The sequence below is a fragment of the Melospiza melodia genome, chromosome 12, assembly GCF_035770615.1.
Source record: "Melospiza melodia melodia isolate bMelMel2 chromosome 12, bMelMel2.pri, whole genome shotgun sequence".
NCBI classification, from domain to species: domain Eukaryota; kingdom Metazoa; phylum Chordata; class Aves; order Passeriformes; family Passerellidae; genus Melospiza; species Melospiza melodia.
In genome coordinates, this window is record NC_086205.1 from 4370348 (window position 1) to 4391470 (window position 21123).

General features: G+C 52.4%; 1 protein-coding gene across 1 annotated transcript in view; it reads right to left on the reverse strand.

Annotated features, from left to right (window-relative positions):
* The window catches only part of GPC1 (glypican 1), a 212826-nt gene that overhangs the window by 3993 nt on the left and 187710 nt on the right, over nt 1–21123 (reverse strand). The window contains exons 4-8 of the mRNA XM_063166492.1: nt 8985–9150; nt 6860–6990; nt 2980–3099; nt 2398–2531; nt 1164–1339 (exon numbers count right to left, since the gene is read on the reverse strand). Coding sequence (XP_063022562.1) covers nt 1164–1339; nt 2398–2531; nt 2980–3099; nt 6860–6990; nt 8985–9150 — 727 coding nt within the window. The remainder of the gene's footprint in view (nt 1–1163; nt 1340–2397; nt 2532–2979; nt 3100–6859; nt 6991–8984; nt 9151–21123) is intronic.

The window sequence follows — 21123 nt, forward strand, 5'->3', positions numbered from 1 at the left end:
GCACACACTGCACATACACTGCACACAAACACACACTGCACACACAGTGCACATAAACACACACTGCACACACACTGCACACAAACACACTGCACATAAACACAGTGCACACACACTGCACACACACTGCACACAAACACACTGCACATAAACACACTGCACACACTGCACACACACTGCACATACACACACACTGCACACACACTGCACACACACTGCACACACACTGCACATAAACACACACTGCACACACACTGCACACACACTGCACACACACTGCACACACTGCACACACACACTGCACACACTGTACACACTGCACACACTGCACACTGCACACACACTGCACACACACTGCACACACACACACTGCACACACTGTACACACTGCACATACACACACACTGCACACACACACACTGCACACACACACTGCACACACGGTACACACTGCACATACACACACACTGCACACACACTGCACAGACTGCACACACAGAGCACACACTGCACACTGCACACACACTGCTTTCCTTATGGTGGGCATGGCCCTCTCCCCTTGCTGCAACCCTGGGGAGCTCTGGCCACCAGCCCTACCCTGGCCACCCCCTCCTGTCTGCATCCCCCAGCGTGGGATACAAGCCCATACCTGACCTCCTGCTGCCTTCAGTCACTGTTGCTGCAGCAGCTGCAACCTCTGGAGCAGACAGAGCAATGGCCCTGTCAGCAGGGCTGCCACTGGAGACAGCCCTGCAGGTTTCAGTGAGGCACTGGGAGCAGCACAGCCTCCAGCCACCCCACAAATTGTCTGCACTCACGCAGCCCCTGAGCAGCCCCAAGCCAGACCAAAAGACAGACTCTCCCTGCCCCCAGGCCCAGCAGCAGCATCTGCAGGGACACTGTGCAGGCTGCAGGGACACTGTGCAGGCTGCAGGGACACTGTGAAGGCTGCAGGGATGCTGTGAAGGCTGCAGGGATGCTGTGAAGGCTGCAGGGACACCTGTGCAGGCTGCAGGGACACCTGTGCAGGCTGTGCAGGCTACAGGGACACTGTGAAGGCTGCAGGGACACTGTGCAGGCGCTGCAGGGACACTGTGCAGGCTGCAGGAGTGCTTGCCCCCCCTGACCCCCCCCTTGCACCCCTGTGGCTGTGTTGCACTCACTGGTGTCCTGGAAATCCACATCGTTGCCGATGTTGGCGTTGCCCAGGCGGTTTGTCATGATCTTGAGCTGCATGATTTGCTGGCGGATGGTCATGTCCGGCTTGGTGATGTCCACCTCCACCTCGGGGTTGTTAATCTGGTTAGCCAGGCCATCCCCCATCACCTCGGGCAGGTAACTGGGAAGGAAGGCAGAAGGTTTAGATGTCTGCCCCCAGCTCAGCTCTCCCTACAGACACCAGGGATAACCCAGGCTCTGTGAGCCCCGAGGCTGCAGCCGGTGCCACCTCTGGGACAGCCCCTGCAGCTGCTGTTTGCTGGGCAGCCCAGCTCTCTGGAGGGCCAGACCCCAGCAGAGGGGTCTCAGCTTGCAGGAGGTGCCTGGGTGGCCTTGCAGCACCCCTGTCCCAGCATGGAGAGGGATTTCCTGCAGGAAAGGCACAGGGCTTGCTCTCAGGCTGGTACCAATGGGCTCACAGTGACACTCCCCAATGGAAAATCTCTGTCCATATGGGAGGCTGAGGAGCATTTTAATCCCTGCTTGGTTCAACCCTGTGGAGACTGAGCCCCTGGGACCAGTCCAGTTTGACCTGACTGCCTCCCAGGGAAGATTAATTAGCTGGGAGCTGTCAACCAGAGCTGCACTGCTGCCTTCCACAGTGCCCTGGTCCTCCTGCTCCTGCAGATCTGGGACACTGCTGGCAACAATGTGAAATATGGAAGAACTGAAGGTGTTGACTTCAGGCTGGCAAAGCCAAGTCCAAGAGGACTGCAAAGAAAAGAGAAAGGTCCAGCAGCTGCCGGTGTCCCCTCAGCCGTCCTTTAACCTTGGCTGGGGTAGGACCTGTTTCTGCAGCTGTTGGATGTCACCCAGGTGTCCCCCTCAGAGCAGGTATGGAGAGAGGGATGTGTGTGCAATTCTCTGGAGCTTGTGTGGGAAATCCAGCCCTGCTGCCTTCTGAGTGCATGTGGAACTGCAGAACTGCTTCCTTGGTAGAAAACTGCACAGTTATTTCATGCTGAGTGCATTTCAGTGCTTAACCCTCAACACACAGCAAAACCACGCCAGGCTTGTCATTCCCAGGTATGAGCATTTCTGGAAATGCAGCGTTTCTATGGACAGGCACAGACTGCTCACCCTGAGCAAGCAGGGCTGGCTGTGATGATGTGTAAGTGCCTTTTCAAACCCTTCCTCTCAGCCAGGCTGGTGCTCCTGGCACTGTGAGCCACTCCATACCTGCCCTTGGTCATCCCATTCCAACATCTGTCATCTGAAGCTGAGCTGGCCATTACTTTTTTGCTGCACAGGCTGCTGGGCAGGGTGATCCAGTATGTCTTGAGAGCTGTCAGATTCCCTTTGGCATCTAAAACCTGTAAGCAAAGGGGATGCTCAGGGCCACAGGAGCTCTGGGGTGCCCCAGGGCAGAGGAAAGTACAAGGATTCTGCATATTTTTTGTTTTACCATCACAAAATCTGTTTTCATGCAAGATAGGACGTATCATCAACCTTCCCCTAAAGACCAATCACCAAGCCAAGTGCCCAAGGCTAAAGGTTACATGCCAAGCACTGCTCCAGTACCACAAGACCAACCAGGAGAAGACCATCAGTCTAGGAGCCTCTTCAGGTAAGTCTGGCACCAAATCCCTGGGAAACTGCTTATCAGCAAATTGGTTATCTATTGGTTATTACACCCAACCCTGCAGAGGCAAGAAGAGCAGGTGTGCTGGGTTACAGCAGCCCCTGATGATCTGATCTTCTCCAGCCCCAGCACGGTGTGACCCAGCCTGCAGGACCCAGAGCAGCTCCACTCAAACCCACCAGCATCTCCAGGGCCTGGGCAGAGGACTTGGCCTCCAATGTCACCTTCCCCCGTCTCTTCTTGTCCTCACTACTGGAGCCTTTTGTGCTGATTTTGGGATTTCCACAGCCTTGGAACACCTGAAAAACAAACCAAACTCTCTATCCCATGTTTCGATGCCATTCCTTTAATTATTTAACACTCCACAGTTATGGGTTTTTTTCCCTTCTTAAGGATATTTATCCTTCCTATTGCCAAGATTCTCAGAGATTCTGGCTTAGTTTCTAGTGCCAGATGTGTTTTCAGCACATTGTAACTGGTTTTGGTTACCACTATCAAGCAAAATATTCAGCAGTAACACATGTTTTTGGATGAGTCGCCAATATTGATATTAAATTATTTATAGCAATTTTATCTGTTCTTCTTATGACTGGAAAATAAAATCCTTGGAAGAAAAAGATGGGAGTTGCTCACACTCATTGCATCGGTGGTGTGGGCTTCAAGACTACAGAGCATGGGAGCTTCACTGATAGACAACAGACTGATGTGGGACTATCCCCATGGCTCCTGCAATCAACATCCCCACTTGGGAAAGCAGTGTGCCTCCAGCAGGGCACTGCCAGGACAGCAGATGTGCCACAGTCTGTCAGGTTGGATGCTTCAGGGGCACATGAGGCAGCAGGGCTGATTTGTGTGCTCTCTTCAGGTACCTCCTATCACCCTAACTACCTGCCCGGGGGGCTTTGTGGCCAGAGAGCAGCACAAGCACTGGGAAGGTCCAAACCCTCATACCTGGCCTCTAGGGTGAGGTGAAGAGTGGAAAATCCAGCTTCTCCCAGCCTCTGCATCAGCAGATCACCAGGGCTGGGCAGCTGAGCCCCACTGGTGCCAGGAGAGCTCAGAGGGACAAAGCACCAGAGCCCAGGAGGGACTTGGCACTGTCAGTCTGAGTCAGGGTGGGCCAGCCTTTACAAAGGAACCCACCTGATTTGAAAAGAGGGCTCCAAGCTCGTTGTGGTGCCAGGGTGCTGTCACAGGCTGTTGATAAACCTTGCCTGGTGTCCCCTTGAAGCAGAGGAGGCAGGGCCAGGCAGAGCTCTGCTGACACAGCTCGTGCCACCTGCTGAAGGTGCTGGCTCAGCCACGTGCTAACCTGGCCAGGAGCCCCTGGCTGTGAGGGGGACACTGTCTGAGGGACACTCGGCCTCCAAAGGCCCTCCTGGGTGCCCTGTCCTGCTGGCCAGATGGATCAGATGACTGCAGGAGCTCAGCACCAAGACACTTTGTTTGTTCATCGGTCTCCTTAGCTCTGTGCAAAAAAAAACCCACCTTGAAAAGTGCATGTAGAGCATTTTCAACTTGGTTCTACCAAAATAAAACCCTGGTTTCACTGCTCTATCTTGCTGGCCCCTTCCCAGGAGATAAAATCTGGGGAGGTGTCCAGGAGAGGGGCAGCTCCAGCACAGTTGAACCAAGGTGAACGTCTTGCCACTCCAAATGCTTCAGGTGAGAGATGCAAACTGCTGCTGGAGAAAACAACTGCAGCAGACTGAGGGGCCAACAGTCCCTGAACAATGAGAGCAAACATGCATTGGCAGCCTCTGACAGCTCCTGCTGCCTGAAATCCATGGGAGCCACAGGGAGAAGGGGAAGTGTGAGGAAGCAGGGAGGGCTCTGTGCTGCCCTGAGCACAAGGCTTGGTACCACAAGTGCTTCTTTAGAGCTTCACCCAGCTCCCAGGACAGCCTGTGACAGGGTGGCACTGGGGCAAGGGCCACTCCTGGCTCCTCTCCAAGAAGGCATTCTGTGGGGAGGAGGGCACCCTGTGCAGGTGCAGCTGCAGGAGCCAGAGGCTGTAAGCTGCCCACCCTTGGCATAACAAAGGGCACAGCACCTGTGGCACCAGCCAGTGACCGGGCACTGAGAGAGCCAGGTCACACTTCTACATGCTTGGACTGTGAGGGGATAAAAGCCATGGGGTTCCTTTGTTGCCTCAGAGGCACCAGCTCAAGCTCTATTTGTGTTACTGTGCTGTCAATAAATTGCTTTATGGAAGGAGAGGTCTGACACTGCCATGGGAAACCTGGGGTGGAACCAGTGAGGAGACCTGGTCTGGCTGTGTGAGTGGGGTGTGCAGGAGGCAAGCAGGGACCTGGGGGCTGTGACCTGCCACTCCCAGGGGCTGCAGGGACAGTGTCTGATGGTGGGAGAGTGGCTGCCAGACACCTCCTGACTGCTCACACTGGGAGGATACCTTGGCCTGGGTCATGTCCCTGCCTCTGAGATTGCTGGGATTGGCCTGGGACAGCCCTGAACTCAGCTGACAATACCATCCTCCATCTGATAGCTTTGCCATGCTCAAAACCAGAACTCAGAGCTTGGCAGCTCCTGCCCTCTGCCAGCTGTGCCACCAGCAGAGTGCTCCATTCAGCTGGTCACCAGGTCATACTGAGGAGCTTATCAATCCTGTTTGGTTGCTCCAATCAAACACCAGTTATACTGCTTAGCCCCTTTCATGTCACCAGATTTACTGTATTCCCCTTGGAAACACCTTTCTCTACAGATGATGCTATGTTTTCCCACACCATGGATTTGCTTTTATGTGGAAAGCCTCAGTCCCACCTAAAGAGGGAAGAAAGAACATTGCCTTTCATGTCAGAAAAGAAACCTAACCCAGCACTTGGATGCACTCAGCTGTTAGTGCTTTGATGTGTGCCAGTGAATTCCTGTTTGCCAAGCAGCACTTCTGGCCCTTCCCTTATCCAAAACCCAGTTAGGACCTGTCCCACTTCTTTCATCTGCATCTCTGCCCTGACTGTGGGATAGCTGCAGGAGCTGGGGAGTGTCAGGGCAGAAGGCAGGAGCCCTGGAGGGCTGCTTTTGTTCCCAAGGCTTCTCTCACCTGCAGCTACAGAGGTGACTGTGGTTAAGTGGAGAAATACACTAAAAATAGAAGACCAACAGAAGAGACCTTCATGATACTTCTTGGGAGACAGGTGAGCCTCAGGAGAGCCTGGTTTGTACTCTGCAGATGGACTGCCAGATTGCAGCTCTGTCCCCTGGCACCACCTGATAGCCCAGTGTTCCCACTGCAGGAGATCCCCTCGGGGCAGGTTAGAGCAGCTGTCTCCTGTCACTGGGGACTGTGCACTTGTGTAAACGCCTCAGCTCAGCCCAAACAGCTCAAAACTCTTCAGCACAGAGGGCCCTGACAGCAAATGGCACATGCACCCCCCCACCACTGTGTATACAGTCCCACCTCTGTGCCTGTGGCCAAAGGAGGCTGGCTGGATGTGGCAGGGAGCACCTGCAAAGGTGGAGAAAACAACTCTGCCCGTGTAAGATGGGTGGTCGGAAACCAAGGCAATTTATCATTAAAAGAGAGGGCATTTGCTCTCTCTCACTCTTCCTCTCTCCCAGTTTGTCACAGACATCTTTTGTAAAAAATCCTTTCTTTGGGATTTTTTCCTTCTGGGAAGCTGAGGCCCCAGAAAAGGAATGTAGACAATGGTCGTCTGCTGCTGTGGAATGCAACAGGTGCATCTGTGATTGGTCCATGTTGCATGTGTACAATTAAGGGCCAATCACAGGCTGAGCTCTCTCTGGGACAGAATCAGAGAGAGCTCCTTTGTTTCTTCATTCCTTTTCTATTCTTAGCTTGCTAGCATTCTGAGAACCTTTCTCTCTATTCCTTTTAGTATAGTAATAATGCAATATATATCATAAAACAATAAATCAAGCCTTCTGAACATGAGGTCAAGATTCTTGCCTCTCTCTTCACCCTGCAACCCTTGCAAGCCTGGCAACACCAGTTCAGCTGAAGAGTGAGCACAAAAGAGCACCTGGTCGTGGCAGTGGCACATGATGTGTCCTCAGGCAGGCCCAGGCACACTCTCCTACCTTGCTTGTGATGGAATCCTTGTTCTCCTGCAGGTTGGAGATGGCTTCAGCAATCCTCATGTGGATGGTGCCTATGACAGTGTCCACGTTGTAGGGCCCGTCGATGCGGTCGGCCACCCCCATGAGGGAATCTGCAGAGCAAGGCAGGCACAGCTCTCAGCACCACTCTGGCCACAGCAAGGCAGAGATCAGCTCATGCTGGCTGGGACAAGCTGCTGGGCCCTTGGCAGGTCTCCTTGCTGGGGAACACCTCTCCATGTTCACCACTGCTCAGGTGCACACTTGTTTTCCCTAATTTATGTAGGGACAACCACTCTCTGTGGCAAAGGAACCTCCTGCAAATGGTAAATACACTTTGGGTCGTGTTCACCCAGAGTAACCAGCATTTCCCTGGGGGATACAGAAAGGAAGACCACAAAACTCATGTAGAATTATTAAGAAACAGCAATACTTGGCCTTCACCCTCCTAACTCAGTGCATGTCTCCAGCAAAGCACTGCAGCCAGGAGAAAGTGGGAGAACTGGGGTCAATAAGGTGCCAGGGACAGTGGATGTGGGAAATGGCTTCTGTGGCAGTGAAGGAGGGAGAAAAGCCGTAATTGTTGTCACCTTCACCTCTGGAAGGACAACAGCCAGGGAGACATCAGGCTATACAGGTACTCAAGCAGACCAGTATTAACTGGCAAACAGCACAGGGAGTGACTGAGGGCTGCCTCAGCTGCTCTGGAAAGCTCTGCTGTCCCAGCACTCCCACCTGCCCTGGAGGCTGCTGCTTGCATGGCTGCTTTGGGACTGTGCTTGGATACTGCTGGATTTTGGATGGCTGCATTACTGCATAGAGTTTTCTCTAAATCCATTTCCCACAGCTTACAAAGAATTACCAATCTCTGCCTACCCCCAGAGACAATTCTCAACGCTCCAGCTGGGTCTGAAGGAGGGACAGCCTATATGCTCTCAATATAAGGGGGTGAATTTTGGTAACTTTTTGTATTCTGGTAAATAAAACACTGAAAAGTTTGCAGTTTAACTTTGCTGCCACTCAGGGGTTGTGGTGTCATCTTTGAGACTGTATATTTCAGACAAATAGTGCCTCGAAGAGGCACTAATCTTGAGATACAAACATTTAAATCAAAGGTTGCAGCCCTAAACAGTGAAAAATTATATCTGAACCACTTACTATAAAAATCTCCCTTAATTTGACCTGCCCTAATTTGTCAAACCGAAAGAGAAATTCTGTTTTTAGTGTAACAAAGTCATCTCTGGCTACACAGAAGGGCCTGGAGAAGGGTGAAGGAAGGACACCACCAGTGAACTGCTGCCTCTGACTCCATAATTTGCTCCCATCCTTGATCAGTCTGTGACCTCTGACACTGAAATGTAAAACTGCAATTTGAAAGAAGCTCCAATTTCCTCCTAGCTGTCACCCCCTGACAGTGTCTCTTGGGAAGAGGAAGCCAGAATAAATGCAAAATGCACATGGAACTGCTTCCCTGTCAATCAAGGAAAGCTGTACAGCAGTGTTCCAGGAGAAGCTGTCATCCTGCCAGGAGAGAGTGACAGGAACAGTTGGCTGGCTCTGGTCAGAAAGGCCAAAGGGCCACCAAAGCCCTGGGGAAGGGACAATTCCTCCCCTCCTTTGCAGCAGGCTCCCAGTTGCTCCCACAGAGCATTTCCAGTTAGCTGTGGCACAGCTGGCCTGGGCACCTCTCCAGCAGTGCCTGCTCTGCCTCCCCATCCATGCTGCAGTGTCCCTCGAGAGGCAGGTGGCACTCCTTGACTTTGTGGGGTTTTGTCCTTAATGCCAACCCTGAGCCAGCCTGGGGGCTGCAGCTGGGGCTGAGCTGGCAGCTTTGCTGCCAAGGCAAGGCAAAACAAGGCCAAGGCCAAGGCCATGTCCTCTGGTGCTGCCCTCTCTGAGCCCAGACAAGCAGCAAGACTCCCTCAGGGCTCAGCGGGACAAAGAGAGGAGCTTGCTGGGCAATTCTGTGTGGGCACAAGGAGCTCTGAGAGCTTCACCAGTGCAAACAACGTCCCTGAGCCTCCCACCGCCCCCTCTGCTCGCCCAACACAGCCTCAGGGAGCCAGGGGTGATGAGGGGCAGCTGCAGCAGGGAGAGGCCATCTCACCCATCAGGTACTTCCACTCGGTGCTGAGGTCGGCCTGGTTGGCCAGGCAGCCCTTGACGACGTTCAGGCAGTAATTGTTGCAGGGCCTCACACTGGCCATGCCGCGGCAGTGCGGGCAGTACATCAGCTTCATGATGGCGCGGGTGCACTCCTGGCTGAGGGACACCTGGGGGGACAGGAACAGTCAGCACAGGGAGGGACAGGACACAGTCAGCACAGCCTGCTCAGGGGCATGGGGTGAACTGCCCTCTTCCCTGGGCGGAAGGAGCTGGCTGTGCTCTGAGAGGCAGCACATCCCCCTGGGGAATGGGCGAGGAAAAGCCATTTCCCCTCACTGCCCCTCCTTCCCCAGCCATTTCCCCTCACTGGCCCTCCTTCCCCAGCCATTTCCCCTCAGTGCCCCTCCTTCCCCAGCCATTTCCCCTCAGTGCCCCTCCTTCCCCGGCCATTTCCCCTCACTGGCCCTCCTTCCCCAGCCATTTCCCCTCACTGCCCCTCCTTCCCCAGCCATTTCCCCTCAGTGCCCCTTCTTCCCCGGCCATTTCCCCTCAGTGCCCCTCCTTCCCCGTCCATTTCCCCTCAGTGCCCCTCCTTCCCCGTCCATTTCCCCTCACTGGCCCTCCTTCCCCAGCCATTTCCCCTCACTGGCCCTCCTTCCCCAGCCATTTCCCCTCAGTGCCCCTCCTTCCCCGGCCATTTCCCCTCACTGCCCCTCCTTCCCCGGCCATTTCCCCCTCACTGCCCCTCCTTCCCCGGCCATTTCCCCCTCAGTGCCCCTCTTTCCCCGGCCATTTCCCCCTCAGTGTCCCTCCTTCCCCGGCCATTTCCCCTCACTGCCCCTCCTTCCCCGGCCATTTCCCCTCAGCGCCCTCGTTGCCCTGCTCCTCCTCCCTGCTGAGGGACAGGAGCTCTGGGGCAGCTGCAGTATCCCAGGCTGTGTTTGAGTCCAGGCTTCTGGGAAAAACCTGAGAGCACCATCCCGCTCAGCCAGGCCTGGTGGCCACAAGGACAGCTGAGACCTGGACCCTGACATGGTGCATGTATGCCATCAGTGCCACCACCATGCCCTTCTGCAAGGTTCCCCACCACTGTCCTGCAGACACAGGTGTCCCCCACACACTGCACCTCCAGCGTCCCGGGGGATGCTCAGTGAGGCCCTGGACACAGAACCTTCCCAGCTGGTATCATTGGAAAGCAGAATAGTCCTGGGAGAAGACTTGCACAATTCAAATGTGAGAGCACTTGACACTGGGACGTGCTGGCTCTGTGAGCACTTCAGGAACTGCAGGCAGGCCTGGGCCAAGGAACACTGTGCCAGCAGCTCACAGGCCCTGCACATGCAGCTGGCTCTTTGCAGGACTCTGGAGGTGGCTCTGCCACCTTAAATTAAACCACAGAGCCAGCAGAGAGCAGGGCCACAGCCTGAGCAGCACAGCAGTGTCCCCCCAGCCCATCAGCCACGGGCCAGTGTCCCCAGCTGCCGTGGGCAAGGGCTGGCAGTGCACTGAGGGGTGAATAACAGCCCGGCAGGCCCTGCAGGGCTGCTGGCACTGCTCCACCTCACCCAGTCATGTTCTTTCCTCTTTTGTGGTCATTTTCTGTCTTTGCTCAGATCCATTTGCAATTCCTTTGTAAATCTTTTTAAATCATTTACAAAACAGAAACTGAATGTCTGTACGAAGTCTCCCTTCGTTCCAGATACTTGACACTCACAAGGAGCCCAGAGGGGAGAAAAGGGACAGAAGGGGCAAATCTTGAAAGGAGAAATCCCTGGGCCTCCAGCTGCAGCTGCAATGCTGAGAACTTTCTTTACTACTTGTGAAAAATACTTCGAATGTGGCATTCTGGGGGATTCCAGATTCAGTTCTGTACCCTTGGGAGAGTGTGAACCTGCTGAACCCAGTACCAGAGGCTGTATCAGAGAAAATCCTTAAGGTATCCCCTCCTGAAGCCGCCTGTGTGGTAGCTCCTCACTTCCAGTAAACCTTGGAAAAATATGCTGGATGGTGCTGAGGCTTCATTGGGCAGGAGTGCACTAACATAACCTTGTGAGAATCTTCTTCAGGATGAGGACAAAAATTTCTAAGTTTTGGAGAGAGAACCCAAGCAGAGCCTGCTTCCCTGGCCAGGCAGCCCAAGGGGACTGAGGATAAACCTGTGATGGAGGGGCTGAGCCTGGCAGGACTCCCCACATCCCAAATCCTCCCTCAGCCTCCTGGGCCAGCTCTGGGTCCCTGTCCTGGACAGCTCCTGCAGGCAGAGCCGGCTGCCATGTGCCTGTGCCACCAGGAGATGGAGGCTCTGTCCTGCTGCATCACACACACACTGCACCTTCACACAGGAGAACAGTGCAACCACCTCAGTGCTGCAACAAAGCACAGGGACAGGCAAACAAAGGAGCAGCTCATTTTTCACCTCAGGGTTTCAATAACCACAGCTGAATAGTGGCTGAAAAGACACCAGGTAAGAGCACAGTGCACGCCCGCACAGGCTGTAGCTCCAGACCTTCTGAAAGCAGAGCACTCACACAAAAAGCAGGGATGCAGATGGGAAAGGAGCTGTGACCTCCCCTTCCCCAGGCAGAGCAATCACCACCATGACACGGTGACACTCACAACACAATCTTATAGCCTGCCCAGGCCATCAGCTCCTGGCACAGCCCATGGCTGCTCATTCTGCTCATCCAGCTGTGGCCATGGGCACTGTCACCTCCCACTGCACAAACTGGGACCTGGGGCACAGCTGAGTCCTGAAATGTGGGGCTTCCCACAGCACTGAGGGCAGCCAGAGCACCCCACCATATGCCTTTCCCACACACAGCCCTGGTTGCACTGAGCAGATGTTTGGAGCAGAGGGAGCTGAAATGCTCTGGAAAACAGGAACACAGCTCTGCCTGCAGGAAGCACCCCTGTGCTGTGGGTCAGCCCCCCCAGGCTCAGAGGACAGCCACCAGCAAGGACACAAAGCTGCTGATACCCTGCCAGATCCCATGGCAGGCACTGGGAGAGGCAAGAGACAGATTTTGGCTTAAAAAAGCATCTCCAAGGCCCTGTGCTGCAGAGAGCTGCCTTCTGTCCTCCTGCCCATGCCACTGCCACCAGCCACAGTGCCCATCACCAGCCACAGTGCCCATCACCAGCCACACCCCCGTGTCCATGCCTCTGCAGCTCCTCTGGGATGCTGCCACCTGCCTTGGGGCAGTGAGTGCAGCCAGCATTCAGTTGAGCTCAGTTTCAACTCCTGAGAGCATGGGGGGGAAAAAAAGTACTTGTGCACCTCAGTTTCTGGATGGCAGAGGGTGCACTGGCATTCTGTCCCTCTCACAAGGTGGCTTTGTCTCCTGGAGGACAGTGCAGTGTCCCACTGCCCCAGGGGTGGGGCCTGGCCCCACAGCCTCCTCTGAGGACGAGCAGGTGACCATCCACCACCAGCACTGCTCTGTTCAATCTGGCAGGTGTTGAGTGTTCAGCCTCATCTCCTGGCAGAAAGGATAAATATTGATTTGTGCAGGTGCAAGACACCAGGCTCCACTCCCTTTCCCCAGAGAAGGACTCCAGCCTGTTCTGTTGGCAGCAGCAGGCCTTTGGCACAGGCTGCAGAGATGAACTGAGAAAAAGAAGGATAAGGGAGCAGGAAGAGGAACCACACCAAATATTTTCTCTATGTTTTGCTTGGCCAGAGCTCAGTTTCTCACTGTTCCACCCAGCCCATGGACTACTGCTCCACACAGGGCAGCAGAGAGTGGGGGCTGGAGGCTACCAGAACCCTCCCAGTCCTGATCCTGCACCTTCTCTTCCTCTGGGGCACTTGCAGCATATAAGGAACAGTCCTTCAAACATCTCGGGGTGCTCATGGATTAGTTTGCTGATGTGAGCTTCCAGGTTTTTTTCATCCATGCAGTATCCACACAGGGGAATCCCAGCCCAGTGTGGAGGGGCTGAGGATCCAACAACACAAGCAGGGGGCACTGCAGCTGTCCTGCCTCCCTTGGGCACGCAGCTCCAGCAGGGCAGTGGGGAGAGGAGCTCCTGGGGACACACACACACCCCTCCTTCCCTGGCAGCTCCTCCCAGGTGAACTCCCCCCCAGAGGCAGTGAAGCAGTTTCTCCAGGCTGGAAAAGGCCAGACCAACCTCCACCTGCACACTGAGACATCTTCACCTCCCAGTGCTGCTGCTCTCACCCCTCAGCCTTCCCAGGAGCCGGAAACACTGAGTTACCCCGCTCAAGTGGGTGCCAGGTGAGACCTGCAGGGAGTCCCTCAGCTTCCCATACAGACCTCAACACCTGATGGGTCCATGAGCAACATCCATTCCCACAGGCGGTCTGAGGGCAGGAGCATGGAAAGTCCTGCAGAGGGAGTGAAACCTGATCACACTGCTCCAGCTTTAACTGATCTGGCACAGCGTGAAGGAGTACATGACAATAATTGATTTCTCTAAGTGCCATCAAGCTGGCCCAGCCTGTGGCTGGTTCTCCTTTAAGGAGGCTTTAGTGGCACCTCTAGTCTTTTCTTAGCTCAGTGACCTAGAAACTGCATTAAGATGTCAAGAGAACATCCACAATACGGTGGAGAAGCCACTTCCCAAGAATCTGAAGAAAAGATCATTATTATTGAGAGATATGGCTTGGAGCCAGGGCACTCATTCAGTTGTCAGAGGTATAAATAAAAATGCAAAATAAAGCTAAGCTCAGCTTAAAAATACATTGATTGTACGTCACTGCTCAGCTAAAATCCACATCCTCTATTCTGATCACAGTGACATCCACAGATACAGTCCTTTGAAGTGTAAGCCCAGTGATGAAGTGATAACGAAAAAATGTTATCTTCTAAGACACACCCAAAATAGGGGAGAAATCTTACTGAGCAATAAATAATTTTAATTAAAACTACTTTACAGCTGGGGATCCAGTAGTAGCAATGACTAATGCAAGGGGAACAGGTGGCTGCCTCATAAAAAGCCCAGTTCCACCACAAGCAGTGCCATTTCAAGGAGGCTGTCAGCAGCTCCAGCTCTGTGCTTCTCCATGGCCACTTCCCAAAGCCTCGTGTGCCCATGTTTTGGTGGTGGAGCCACCCAAGCCCTTTGCAGGCTCTCCTGCCTCCTGCCCTGGTGCTGGAGCTCACCTCAGGTTCTGTGAGCTGGGATTTGCTGTGTGACTCCCTGGCACAGTGTTTGCTCAGCAACCAGCACACAACAGGCACCTGGGGAGATAATTTGACAGAAAATTGAGAACACATAATTCTCTATTCAGAGTGGCATTGGTTTCCTTAATTTTTCCTCCTCCTGAGAAACGTTTAAATCAATTACAGTGAAAGGAATGACTTTCACAAGCCATTTGCTGAGAGGATGGGCTGGGGGATTAGGCACTAACTGGGTTCCTTGCCACCTCCTAGCCAATTTAGAAAACATTCAGTGTGAAAGGCTTTTAACAAAGAAAAAAAAAGAGGCTCCTGCCATGTAGTTTATTAACATGCTTTCCAGGCAGAGAATCACAGACACACAGGAGGCTGGAGGATAACAAGAAGTCACCAGCTCTCTCCCTCTGCACTTCAGGAGAGCAAAGTTACCCTTCACAGCACCTAAACACAGCTTTAGAACAATTGTAAACTTTCTGAGGCACAAACACAGGGAGGACAAAGTACTTGCATATGGGCAAGCACACAGCTCCAGTGCATGAGACAGCCCTGCAATGAGGGCCCAGAGACACCTGAGTGCTGCCAGCTCTGGCCATGGCCAGGCCTTTAGAGCCCACAGGACACAGCAGCACTCTGGCCAAAATGGGCTACATTTCTCCAGGACAGAGGATAAAACCTTCCCATCCTTCCTCTGTGCCCGTGAAGAACAAATCAAACTTGTGATTTGCACGTTCAGCCCACATTACCAACGTCTGCACACCTGCAGATGCTCAGAGGTAACAAGAGCAGATCTAGAGCCATGGAACACTTCTCCCTCAGCCCCACCGTGGTCTGTTCTGAAGCTCCTGCCCAGGTTCTGTGCTGATTTTCCAAATAACACCCACTGACCTGCAGGGCTCTTTTAGCAGTGTAAGATTTGGTGCAAACAGGGGTGCAGTTCCTGACCCTAGACTTTGCTCAGCCTGCAACACTGGCAGGGATTTTACTCTTCTGAACTGGGACCTGATTTGAGAGGTCTCACAGAAGAACAGAGGGGCAAAGAGGAGAGGCATTTTCTGTTATTACCTTAATGTCTAGTGCTTCAAAAATATCCAAAGCCTCCAAAAATACCCTGGGCTGTACTGGGGCATGAAAGGACCAAGGAAGTGATGATCTGACTTGCACACAGCTAAAAGCTGCTGTACCCTCCTCACCCCAAAAAGCATTTCTTTATACAAGTGAATTACTTCCTGAAAAGGTGTCTGAAGGACCAAAGTGTGGGATGCAGAGAGGAAGGCCTCAGGGAAGTGAAGAGATATTAATGCTGGGAGCAGCTCTGTCACATCCTGCAGTCACAGGGTCAAGCAATGATCCTTCCCTCCCATCCCAGCTTCCTGAGAGCTGGAGAAAAGTGGAGCTTCAGGAAGCCACAGGCACCTGGACAATCTTTTCCCCAGTGGCAGCACCAAGCTCCAGCCAGAGCAGCACAGAGTGTTTGGGCTCCGCTCTCAGGCTCAGGACTGAGCCCAGGGCCAGTAGCAGGGCTCCTCTGTGCCCAGCAGGAGATGGGCAGCTCCTCTGGCACCCAGAGCCTGCAGCCAAGCTGCAGATGCTGCTTTTGAAGTAGTGGCTTCAAACAAAGGAAAGATAAAAAAAAAAAAAAAGAAGAATAAAAGAATTATCCAACCCCAAATCCTTTCTCCTTTTGAAGCCTGGCTTAAAAGTAAATGAGAACCTGCAGCCTAGTTGCAATGTGACTGGACTCCTCGGCCTTCAGGGACCTTTAAGTACATCTGAAAGGCATTTAACACCAATAAAATAAGTTGAGCTCTTGCTGGTATTTTTCCTACCCCCCTTCTCCCCTTGCACATTCCCCCCAGGCTGCTGTGAGCCATCTGTGCCATGCTTCCCAGGGGAAGCAGGGTTAGGTAGAGTGGAGAGACGTGGGGATGGAGAGCCAGGCCAGCCTGGGTGAGAACTCCAGGCTGCTGGCAGTGCTGTCACAGCCCACAGATGTCAGAGGGACAGGGGCAGGGCAGCTGGTGGAGGGATGAGGCTGAGCTGGTCCTTAGCACTGCTGGTGGAGGTGATGTTCTCTGGGTTCTAGTACCTCTACAAATCTCACCCAAGGCAGTGTGAGGGTGGCCTGCTGGGAGCTCTCTGTGCTGTGGAGTTGGTGTTTCCCACACTGACCATGTCCCTGCCCCGTGGCTGCTCTCCCATTCCCTGCCTGGCTCTCATCTCCCAGGAGCAGTGCAGACCCAAGGTGGGCACTGGGACCTGTGATTTTGGGTTGGTGTGGGGTTGGTTGGGGTGAAACAAAACAGCTCCAGATGTGTCAGATATCTGTCAAAACGTGCCTGCACTGACTCTCAGGTCTGCTTTCCCAGGTAGAAGGCCTTGCTATCTGAATGGCCATTCTAACCTCCAGAAGCAGCAGTTAAACCCAGTGACATCAGAAAATGTAGGTTTCCAAAGCAAGGGACGCTCTGGAGCCAGCAGACACAGGCAGGTCTCACAGGCAGGCACTGGAGGCAGGAGCACCTGGAGCTGGAGACCTCCCCAGGGCTGGGGCTGAAGCAGCCACAAAGGCTGAGCCATTCCTGGCACCCTCACTCATGGGATTTGTAAAGGCAGGAGAGGGAAGTTCTGCCAGCTGTGAAAAAACCTTACTGTGGCAGTGTCTAAGGGAAAGCAGGTCAGCTCTTCAAGCCACGGATCAGGCTGTGTGTGCTGGGAAATGCAGGCAGGTATTCACAGGCACTCCAATTACCCCAAATGCCTTGGCTGGAATCCTACAGCTGGGATAAAGCTGTCAGTGTGAGGAACAGCAGCTACAGAAACAGGTCAAGCAGAGGAGCTGATCCTGCTGGGCCAGCAGTGAGGAGTGCTCCTGAGCTTCCTGTGGGATGCCCAGCAGCCCAGGAATGGGCTCAGAAAGCCAGCCCTGCTCTCTTTTAGAACAAACCAGCACTCTGAGGAGAGGTTTGTGTCTCACAGGGGAGTTGGCCAGCTCTGTGCTCAGAGCTGTCTGCAATGTGCCCATTTCACACTGGGAAACATTTCACTTTTACAGTCTCCTCGTGGAGGGACCCTCAAATATTATGATCAAAACCCAGAAGGGCTGTGATGTTCTTTGCCCCTCCACATGCATAACTGGAAACGTGCTCCATCCGCTGGGCAGTCAGTGGCCAGTTTCTCTGGTGACAGGAGGGGAGCTGCAGGTGTGCCCAGCCCTGGGCTGGTGCAGAGGAGCTGCTGTGGGGAGCACACCCTGCTCCCTCCAGCACATGGTCAGCAGCTGCCTTGTGCATGTTTATGCCAGCCCTGATGTAATTAGCACCTTGATGTGTGTTAAATGAACCAAGCTTTCCCATTTTTCAGAGTGAAACTCTAAAAGAAACAGCTGCAGGGCTGACAGAAATATGATTCTTTCAAAGTCTAATGAATTGTATAATCACTTCAGTCATTATTTTACATCTTCCTTCCATAAATGCACAGCCACGAGTCCTTGGAGCACGGTGAGGTCTGAGCCTCACCAAGTCCATCATTCAGGATCCATCCAGTTCCCAAACCTGGCAGGGATGAGGGGCGAGCAGGGCACAGGCACAGCGTGCTGGGGGTGGCTGTGCTGGCTCTGGTGGCACAGGGGACACAGAAAATGCCAGCAGAGTCCAGAGCCCCTCCTGCTGTCACCCTTGTGTGATCAGTGCTCGCTGTGGGAGGGACAGGGAGGATGGAGGCTGATGCCAAATCCATGCCCTTCATGCTCCAGCACACCAGAGCTGCTGTTGGGCCTCAGGCCAGACAGACTGCCTGGGTCCAGCCCTGCCAGCCCAGCAGCCACATGGCCATTCTGCAGACTCAGGGAAAAAAATTTAAATGTGATGGCTGGGGTAATCGAGGCAAACTGGGGTAGCAAAACAGGGAGGAACATTGTTCCCATCTCCCTCCAGGCAGTGGTGAGGGCACCTGGAGAGGGCAGTGACAATGGCTCCCACAGCTAATTGGGAGAGTCTATGTCTTTAGATTCCTGTCTAGTACCTGAGTGCCTTCAGATATTAAAAAGAGAGAGATCCACGTAGACAGACAGACTGCTGCCATGTCCTCTCCCTCCAGAGGATAATACTGCAAGCCAACACCTGCCTGTTCCACACATTCCCTGCTCTGCTCATTTAACACAGGTATTTCCAGCTGGTACAATTTTCAATCCTTTGAAAACTAGATTCAATTGACTTTTAACCACCAGGTAAATATGGGAGACATATATCTACTTTCCTGCATTATTTCTATTCTATTCAGAACACCTATGGGTTTTTATCCCTGAAGGGTTGTGATTGAAACATAATAAGGGATAGAAATACTGAAAAGTAATATGTGAAATACATAAGGATGTATTCAAGACTGCATGCTTCTCATCCAGCTTGATTTGAATCTATCCAAACAAATTCCAATGTTATTACAAAATTCCCTCCCCAGCAGTGCTGGAAAGGAGCAGTGGTGTGTGTGGGGCTGCTGTACCAAGGTGTTTAAAGCAAGAAGGCAGCTGGTGGCAGGGTGATGATGCAGGCAGCACAGCCAGCTCAGGGAAAAGGGTATTAAGCTCCTGGGTTTGCAGGGGGAATTGGGCTGACTGGAACTTAGCTCTAAAATGGTTTCAGCCATGCAATCTCACATACAAACTGCCAGGGACAGCTGACTGGGCAAGAAAACACGAGGCACTTCAGCAGAGGGGACACTTCCCTTGGCAAGGAAGGGCAGGTCCAGCATCCATCAAGGTCACCCAGCTGTGGGCAGGGCTGGGCAGCTGTGCCAGAGGCTGCAGGGACAAAAGGCAGCCAGCCCAGGAGCTGCTGCAGGACCTGTCCCTCAAGGTCAAGGGTTTATCTCAGCCTGGAGCCTCAGCTGGTCCCAGGATGGGGTGTCTGCAGCGCTGCAGGGTTCCCACCTGGCCCTCCAGCCCTCCTTGCCCTCCTCCTGAGCACAGCCAGTCCTGCAAAGGCTCCCTGGGGCTTTGTGCACCCCGTGGATTGCTGCTGAGCCTGCAGCACCACAGACCTCCAGCACAGGCACTGACAGCTCATTTTTGGAAAGCCTCACCCGTGGTTTGCAACAACAGGAAGGAAAACCAAAGAAAAGCCCAGGCTGCTGCAGCAGCTGCTGTTGGTACCTGGCTGTGGGGAGCTGCAGCCCTGCACGCTCCCCCATCCCCTCCTGCTGCTGGCACCACCACCCGGGGTCCTGCTGCTCCCTGCTGCACAGGGAAACTCTGCAGGACACAAACCCACACATCTCTGCCACGCAAACCTGCACAGCTCGGGGGCATTCACATATTCTTTGAACAGGGAGAGACATAATTCTCTCTCCCAGATTTTCTTGGGAAGCTGAAAGTCTGCGAGAAAGCTCAGACAAAGAAGGGAAACAATTCTTATCTTCACTTGCTGCATCTGTTGTTTGGCACATGTAGAATGTGTTATGGAGATTGTTTACCAAAAGGGATTTCTTAATTGGACTCTGGTGATGGTGTTTTGATTGATTGACCAATTAGGTGAAAGCTGTGTTGTGGCTGTCTGTAAGGGTCACAGGTTTTTCTTTAGTACAGTATAATACAGTATAATTTAATAAAGCATTTGTTCAGCCTTCTGAAATCATGGAGTCAGAGCACATTATTCCCCACTCAGGGAGCTCATTGCCACAATACAGCTCCAAAGCCAGAGCTGGGATAACAGCCAGGGACAAGGAAATAAAAGTGGGGATATGAGGGTATTGCCACTCAACACTGCTGTGGAACAACATCTCATAACATCTACTTACAAACACTAACACTGACTTCTCAGGATCAAGAGGAAGCCAATTTAGATAAATGATGAATACTTTTACAGAAGTGAAATCCTTTAAAAGAAATAACATGTTATTTATGGATTTGTGTGCTTGCTGCTGATGCTCAAAAAAGATCAACCACTGAAAGGATGGAGATGTCCCACCAAGCCATGGCAACAGAGTTCACTGCTCCTGAGATGCTTTAGCACAGAGGTTTCATAGGTGGGAAAAGAAGATTTTATCTTTGTTTAATTCAGTAAGATCAATTTTATTTCTACTTCACCAGAAAAGCAACTGAAAGCTGAAAGACAGAAGTGAAATATGTCCTTTCAAGCTGTGGAAAACAGTGGGTATGAAAGATGGCTGCAGTCTTAAAGGACATGAGGACCATACTGTCTTTGTTATGTTATTGACTTGTTGGAAATGCAAAACATGTTTAGATAAACATTATTTTCCATATGTCCTATCAGCACTTTCACTTAACCATTAAAAACATTTCTAAAAATCTATTTTTAGGACTTTTTAATTGGAATTTGGTTTCCAGACTGACCCACCATGTGTTTAAAAATTACTCATGTGGTAAATAGAAAAGCTGCCATGTACCTTATACTAACAGAAAAGTTTAAAAAAATAAGACTGAAATAGATTGTGAAACACAGTATTGGCTAAATAAAAATGTACTGATAGCTGACTTCAACTTTCATTGGTGAAATGAAATACAGCATTTAGTGAAAAAGCTTATAAAGAAAATCATTGTATTTTGTTTCAAACTCAAGTGAGAATTAGCCTTAAGAACATCTACTGAGAAAAGGAAATGCAAACAGCTATTAAAATTGATTATTTGAGTAAATGTTTCTTGCTTATGTAGCTGGTCTTGCTTCACATCAATCTCCACTACCTTGGGAAAACTTAAAATTTAGAAACAAGAACCAGTGAAGACCCAGCAAAGGAAAGATTGTCATAATAACTCATTTTCTGACTGATGAGCAAAATTCATTTCAAATCACTTCCTCCTGCTGCCTTTGGAAATGGAACACCACGTGTGTGCTCTCCTGACAGGCACAGGCTGCTGCCAGGGCTGCCAGGGGGCTTGGAGGGCTCTGGGCACTCTGGCATTGCCAGGGCAGCTCTCCTGAGTGCCCAGGGGTGCAGGAATGCAGCACAGACTGGGCAGTGCCCTGTGTGCCCCTGTCCCCAGGG